Below are 7,699 nucleotides of genomic sequence, written 5' to 3' on the forward strand. Positions count from 1 at the left end.
ATGAGTACTTTAAAACCAATTTAAACATTTTTTTTTTTAATTATCCTTTGGTTTAGAATAAAGGCTGTTTAGCAGAGACATTTTCCACAATTCCCATCTAAATTTTGAGACAAACTACAGGTTGTCATTTTTCTCCCCACACAGCATTTAAACTAAATGCTGCAGTTCACTGAAAAAACAAAAGTCAAACTCCAATCATTTTCCTTCAACATGTTAAGAACACAAACAGCCAATGGTAACTTGTGGTTGAAGAAACTTTATTTTAGGAGAAACTAAAAAGAAAGCCACAAGTTGATTATCAACCATTTTCTTTGTATCAGTATTTTAGGGCTACAAGAAGACCGTGTTTGAGTGGGCATAAAACTAACTGCTCATCTACTTGCTTCTTTAAAAAAATAAAATAAAAAAAGAGAAGAAAAAAAAAAGCCTTTATTAGGAACAAATCCCCCCCCACTGGTTCAACCTTACAATCCACGTTATTTGGAGAAACATCAGATACAATAGCCTACCTTTATTAACATGCATAAAATACAACATTTAAGTTCTTATATTTTGTTTTCTCAACGATGATATATACCACTGTCTTTCTCTGTACACACTTGGATAGTGGAATAAGATACATTTCTTTCATTAAATAACAGATTCCTATTCTATTGATCAAAAAAAAAAAAAAAAACATACTAATGGCACACCAGTTCATGAGGCAGCGAGGAACAGGTTAGTTTTCTTTCACTCAAATTTTCTAGTTCCAGTATAGATCAAATGCAGCAGTTTTAACAATTTGATACTAAATAATTAAAATGCATGCTTTGCTTCAAACTCAGTTTACAGAGAAGTAACCCAACCATCAGGGCAAACTGGATCGTTATGGTGTGACTAAACGCAGTCCCAGGAGACTTGCTGCAGAGTCTTAAGTGGGTGTCAAGTAAAATATTCTGATTATCAATTTGTGGTTTAAGAACTTCATGAAGCACACTCAAGATGTGTTGCATCCACCCCCCCCCCACACACACACACACCGAAAAAACAAACAAACAAACAAAAAGAAAAAAAAAAAGAGTTGCAGTTTTACAGAAACTGGTAAATGACTTAAAGAGAGAGGAAAAAAACAAACCAAAAACAACCCAAAACCCAACACCACTTGATGAGCACGCAGGTGGAATAATAATAATAATAAAAAAACAAGGTTAGATGCATTGATTAACAAAAAGGTGACAAAAACAAAATCCCATAATTTTAAGTTTGAACCAGCAACGTTTTCCACCTGATTTCCAACCAGTGCCATCACATTGCATATTTTTGTGTCCATTCTTTTGCCATTTTGATGTATCTGCAACAGCAAAAAAGGAGGAACATTTTCAATGCATTAGAAGTATTAGCATGAATCTTACCCACCTGTATAGACTCCTACAAATTAAAGCAGGCATCAAATTTCTTAAAGCACATGCACCTTCATTTCAGGTTTTAAAGCAAGATTGATTTTTAATAAGATGTTCTAAAAACATTGTTCATTGTAAAGCTTGGGGATTCTGCTTGTTAAATACAGGGTTTTAAATCCTGAGAACTGCATTCAAGACCAAAAAAAAAAAAAGAATTATATAGTTTTCAAACCAGCATGCCTGCAAACAGAATTTACTTGTTGCCATTTGAGGTGATAAGTTGCCAAATTTAAATAAATTCTTTCATTTTGAAGCCTTTGAGATTGAGAAATTGAAAAGAAACTCAAAATTGAAAAATTCCTCATTTAGACTTTTTGCCAGCACAAGTCACAAATGTTAGTTTTCACATTTTATACCACTATTTTGATATTTTATAACATTTACAGTATTTCCTTAACCTAACAGTCTGAGATGTGTGTAAAGAAAAAATAATGCAGTTAAACTCTCACCAAGCCTAACTTTTGGTGGGTCAGTGTTGAAACACTTGGTGACCTAAATATAGATCTAACAGCAAAACTATATGAACAAAAATCAAAATGCTTGTTAGAGACTGAAGACCTGAGCAAATACTAATACTACCTTATATGTAGCGACAAAACAAATGTAATAGATTTGATTTTCTTTCTGCAACAGACAACCCCTCTGGTTAGGCCAGTGACAGCAGAGCATCACCACACAGCCAACCTCCAGCTAACATGCAGTGCTTGCTCATGGCCTTACCCGCCTAAAGCATGGCATACTTTGTTGTCCACTCCTGAGCTAGTCTATTGTACCTAACGGAACAAAACCAGATTACAAATAGTGACCTATTGAATAAAGTAGTTTTATTTAACATGGTTAAAAAAAAAAAAAAAATCAATCATTGTCTCCATAGAATTTCCTCTTGATGGCTGTTCTTTTCAATGATAGAGGAAAAGAAAGAAGTCCTTTCCATGTTTAGACTATTTTATTTCATGTACTTACTTCTGGCTATCTGTTTTGTAGATTCGTGCAATCTCTGGCACTAGTGGGTCATCAGGATTTGGGTCACATAAGAGTGAGCAAATGGAGAGAAGAACTGAAAGGAAAAAAAACAAAACAATTTCATGTAAAATTGTTAGTCATTTTATATATTTTGAACTTTATGAGATCGAGTCATCTTTTGACATACTCAGTTTATTTAAACTGGTCATGCAGCTCAGAGTTCCAAATATTAATACTTAAAATAAACCAAAGTTGGTCAAGTGTCTTTATATAACTACTCATACCTTTAGAAATAGTAAGTGCAGGAGACCACTGCGATCTGAGAATATCCAGACAGATACTGCCATTACTGTTAATATTTGGATGGTAAATTCTTGTTGTAAATGCAACCTGAAAGAGGAAGGATTAAAAGAAATGAATGACATTGGATGAAGCAGTTATACGACATGTCAATGTTACGCAATTTAAATTCCTTTTCACTAAACAGTGTGACTGTCAGGTACTGGAATGGCAGGAAGTCCAAGCTTACAAGCTCACAAAGCTAATTTGCCAGCTTTTACTTAAGCAGTTAGCATTTTTAAAATCAATTTATTTTTTTTAAATTTATAAAAAAAACAAACACCCCCACTAAACAACTACTTACAGTTGAGCTTTTGCATTTCAAGTTTTGCGTCTTAGATTATCTTATACTTCATTTAGATTATACATGATTGATGGTTTTTTTATTTCTGTATTTGATTCTGTTGTTGTTAAGCACTTTGGAACGCCTTGATGCTGAAAAGTGCTATATAAATAAATTTCACTTCACTTGTTAAGATACTTGGTTGCTAGAACTACTTATAACTCTTCTGAGTCCACGGACACGCCAACGCGTCCAAGTCACATGACCGATTTAAAACACTCTAGCGGGAAAGATCTGCCCTCTCAGAGACTTCGTTTTAATTTGTGTCAGAAGTCCAGACTTCAAGCTTTACACCAGTTTTTAAATTATCTCGATAGGCCAAGGAAAACCAGAGTTATAAATTATTCACAACACTTTTTTTTTTTTGAAAATCATAGTTAAATTTGCAGCTCGTTAGAGCGAGAAGCGCCAAACCCATTGAGTTTCCGGGCGAAAACTCCCCCATCCTCCGTCCGATCTCACCCCCAACCCAGCCGAATGAAAAAACACCCCCTCCTCTCCAATCTGACGGAGGCTCAAAGTTATCTGTCAAGTGACCAAAAATCTACAGGAAGAAGAAAGAGGTGCAAAAATTAAAGCAAGTTCAGCGGCGCCAAAAAAAAAAAACGGAAGTGCGGGAGTGAGTTGTGTGATATTTATCATGTTTGTTTTTTATAGTTAGGGTGTAGTGTGGTGTGTTTAGTGTTAAATTTAGTCAAAAAAAAAAAATGAGGCGATTTTTAAACGTGGAGCTCCAGCTTCTGATGGAGGTTCAGACCCAGAGATGGAGGAGCTGCAGTGAGAAGCTCAGAGGCAGATTTGGAGATAAAAATATTAATAATAATAATAATAATAATAAAAAGAGTCTGGGACAGACAGTGAGGACTAGGTTATCCATTATTTTTTTAGAGAAGGATTACTGGAATGAGAACATGTTTTGTCTGTCTCCCTTCTAGCCAAAATAATAACAAGAGACGGATTGAGATCCATATTTTGGAAGCATATTTTGAGCATGCATCAGGATATATTTTATAACATTTACCTGAATGATCCTGTATGAACAGGACATAGAAAATGACCAAAACTAAGAATGTGATGTGCCCCTCTGCCTTGTTTTGGACAGAAACTGTTTATATGAGTGGCACAAAGGATTTATGGCAATTTATTAGAACTCCTGATTGTTTGGTCTAAAAAACACCTAAGAAATTGTCAACATTTTAATGGAGAAAGTCTATATAACTTTGTTGTTTGCTCAATTTGTTCATGTGTTTATGAATATTACTGATTATATTTGCATTCCACGTTGTAAAAACATTTCATTAAGTATGTTTGTGTTTTTTACAGGGGTGGTAGTGGCTCAGGAGGTAGGGGTTTGTCCTGTAATTGGAAGGTTGCTGGTTCGAGCCTCCGCTCCGGCTGTCTCAGCCGTTGTGTCCTTGGGCAAGACACTTCACCCGCCTTGCCTACTGGTTGTGGTCAGAGGGCTCGGTGGCGCCGGTGTGATGGCAGCCTCACTTCTGTCAGCCCGCCCCAGGGCAGCTGTGGCTACAATGTAGCTTACCACCATCAATGGGTGAATGATTGTAGTGTGAAACACTTTGGGGTCCTTGGACTAGATAAAGCGCTATATAAGTGCAAGCCATTTACCATTAAAAAAAAAACTAAGAATTTTCCACTCAGATTTTATGTTTTTGTGTGATTTTAGGTCTGTTGTGTTAATACGGTAGGTCAAAAGTAAAATATTACTTGAAAATCACACTTGTGCTGAAAAAAATGACTCCAAACATGGCAGGTTAAACCACTTTTAGGGTGAAATATGAAGCAAATTTAAAATAGTCCAAAAACGTCCATCACCCATATTCACACATGTGGGAAAACTGGATACATCATATACACAGACTCACCTTCGGTGGTTTGAATGGGTAGTCTGTTGGAAAATGAATTGTCAAGAAGAAAACTCCTCCCTGATATGGACTGTCACTCTAAAATAGGAGAACATATTTCAAAAAGAAAGCACTTACACCTTCTGACTATAGACTCCATGAGATAAAAGTCAAAATTTAACTTGAAAATTGAATATTTTTAATTAACAGCAAGTAACAATGCCAAGATTCAACATTATCCAACTGTATGGCTTAATTATTGGTCTCATAAAATACTTACAGGTCCCATGATTGTGGCTTGCCAGTGAAACACTACAGAGAACAAAAAGTAAATGAGAAAATGGTAGGTATGTGATCTGACAGGAAACGAACTGCTAAACTGTCTTGAATTTCCACAACAGCACCCATCTGGTGCTTTTAGAGTTTGGTTGGCTATGCTTTCTGTAAAAAGCAGTTTGTTCTGTTTTAAACTACATAAATGTGTCGGTTTGGAGCTGTAAATCCTGTTGCACAAAAACAAAATTCAGTGTTTTCAGACATTCAAAAGTGTCTAATGAAACAAACACTTACTGTCATCACCCACTGGGCCAGCTGAGCACTGGGCTGGAGGGTCACGAGCCAGGTCATTAAGTTCCTGTAATAAAAAGAAGTTCAAACTGACAGCTCAGCAATCTGTAAGTTTGAAATGATACATATGGCATCTTAAAGTGATGTAAAAGCTCTTATTCTCAGTGTAAAGATCACAATATACACTATATCCTGCTACGCTCCTTCAAGTGCAATTCCACATGAGCTCAGGGTCACCCTACTATTGCCTTGGCAAACTGCAAAATTAGACTTAAGCAGTAGTAAACTAAATAGACATGTTATTTAGAGGTTCACAGCTATTTCTGAGTGAGGTGGAGGCATTGCTCCACCTCACTCAAAGGCTTCAGATACCATTTCACAAACAAGTTGAGAGATTTCCTTTAAAAGTCTAAACCGAGTGAAAAAAAAATAGGATAATGTGACAAAGACTGCAAGTTTTACTATTGACGATATTCCTTTCTTAAATACACAAGTCATACAGTCTAAACTAAGAATTTACATTGAGGGAGTAACATAAATACAACTGCATTCAAACAAAATGTTTTATCATATATTTTAACTACAAAACCATATCCAGTAAATGATGTGAATCATGGATTCTAGTAACCAGTGCCGTTCAAAGAAAATGTACTTGCTAACTCAATTACTCTTTCCGTTTATTAGCCAGAAAACTTTACGTGTCCTGATCGCAAAGGCAGGAAGAATTGGGATCTTGTCGACGCGAATCCATCTCGGTTAACAAAACTGCTAGCATTAACAGCTAACAAGTTGTATCATGTTTGACAAGTTAACACTAACCCATTTTCAACCATTGTTCGGTAAGAGTAGTAAAAACGACAGTCACTTAATAAAAATTAAGTACACCAAATGCTTTTTCCACCCACAAAAAATGTGAAGTTGACGCTTTCTCGAACACGTTCCACCGCCTGGTTTTTACAGGATATGGTGGTTGCATTGTGGAAGACTAGCCCGGCAAGCTAACTATTAGCTTGTATTTTTACGATATCTTACCTTGTGAATCCTTTTCAGTGCCATCCTTTCTAGATGTTCTCGTCTTTAACGTGAAGGTTTTCCTATCCAGCTACTAAAGGGCCAGGTGTGATATGCCAGGGTGATTTGTTCTTTTAAATAATAGGGGCCGGGTCAACTCGACGGCCTTTCTTTCTCTCGCTAGCGCAGTTAGCTTGCTAGCTAGCGTGCTAGAACTACCTACGCAGAACCGAAACCAAATCGAATCTAACGCACTCTTTTAAGTAACTTCGCACAGTTTCAACACCCTACATAAGATTCTTCGTGTCCACCCCTGAGGCTGAATATGAAGTCGAGTATCTTGGTTGACAGCTATCGTCTCCTTTTGGTTTCAATAGATGCCGTTAGGTAACTAGCAGCGGTCTACATATGTGTAATGCTGTATAACGTGAAGGCGAAGGCGGTGTTAGCTACTGAATGACGCAGCGGATATGATGGCAGATTGGTTACAGCCTGCAGAAAAAAAAGTATGACAGGCAAGGCCTGACTTCACACCCTTTAATTACTCTAAACAAGTTGACAGAGTGTACTGATATTTTCAGGGAATTTCTTAACTTGAGCTGCGTGTTTGTAATTTTAACCTCGTTTTTAGTGACAGCACTCTTGGCCTCTGAATCTCAAAGGAACAGTGTTAGAGTGGATGTAGTGGTATATGTCAATTATTTAAATGGCAGACCGTTTAATATTTGGGAAAGTATCTGTGGGATTATGAGTGAAATTATTTTGTTTCAATGAGAAAATGTCATTGTAGGCTCTCCAGGCTGACTTAAGAACACATCGACACAGCTAAACAGATCTATGTTTGCTTGTTGTCTGTAGAAGACAACAGAGTTACTTTCAAAATATCCATGTTCAAATCAAGATTACCACCAATGAGTAAATAAGTAAAATAAAGTTACAAAACACTCACCATCCTCTTCCATGATTTGATGCCGTAGATGAGTCGAGGCCACCTTTCCTCCACCAGTTGGAGTCTGTAAATCAAGTCCTTTTGATCTAGCTCTGTCCGAATTCAGCATGAAACATTTGCACAACCTCACGGTGCCATGGTGTTTGTTAACAAGTTCACACACACAATATATATATATATATATATATATATATATATATATATATATATATATATATATATATAT

At 36.4% G+C, this 7,699-nt stretch overlaps 1 protein-coding gene across 2 annotated transcripts; it reads right to left on the minus strand.

The window, feature by feature from the left end:
* Positions 1-236: 236 nt before the first annotated feature.
* Positions 237-6,986, minus strand: LOC108251675 (ubiquitin-conjugating enzyme E2 D2-like). 2 transcript variants are annotated; one of them, XM_025003109.2, is made up of 8 exons: positions 6,546-6,986; positions 5,517-5,580; positions 5,227-5,258; positions 4,968-5,045; positions 2,687-2,792; positions 2,403-2,496; positions 2,160-2,212; positions 237-1,330 (listed from the first exon to the last, which is right to left on the minus strand). In XM_025003109.2, the coding sequence occupies exons 1-7, from the start codon at positions 6,567-6,569 to the stop codon at positions 2,164-2,166; spliced, it is 447 nt and encodes a 148-aa protein (XP_024858877.1). In that variant the 5' UTR covers positions 6,570-6,986; the 3' UTR covers positions 237-1,330; positions 2,160-2,163. The 2 variants fall into 2 exon arrangements, with proteins under 2 accessions (XP_024858877.1, XP_017297542.1); XM_017442053.3 differs by lacking the exon at positions 2,160-2,212 and having other exon boundaries at positions 6,546-6,983.
* Between the last annotated feature and the right edge of the window lie 713 nt (positions 6,987-7,699).

The sequence above is a fragment of the Kryptolebias marmoratus genome, linkage group LG10, assembly GCF_001649575.2.
Source record: "Kryptolebias marmoratus isolate JLee-2015 linkage group LG10, ASM164957v2, whole genome shotgun sequence".
NCBI classification, from domain to species: Eukaryota; Metazoa; Chordata; class Actinopteri; order Cyprinodontiformes; family Rivulidae; genus Kryptolebias; species Kryptolebias marmoratus.

Coding starts and splice junctions, on each gene's coding strand:
- LOC108251675 (XM_025003109.2), bottom strand. CDS start 6,569: ATGGCACTGAAAAGGATTCACAAG. Junction 2,497..2,686: donor TGCACTTACTATTTCTAAAG/GTATGAGTAGTT, acceptor TTTTCCTTTCAG/TTCTTCTCTCCATTTGCTCA. Junction 2,213..2,402: donor TACAAAACAGATAGCCAGAA/GTAAGTACATGA, acceptor TTGTTCCGTTAG/GTACAATAGACTAGCTCAGG.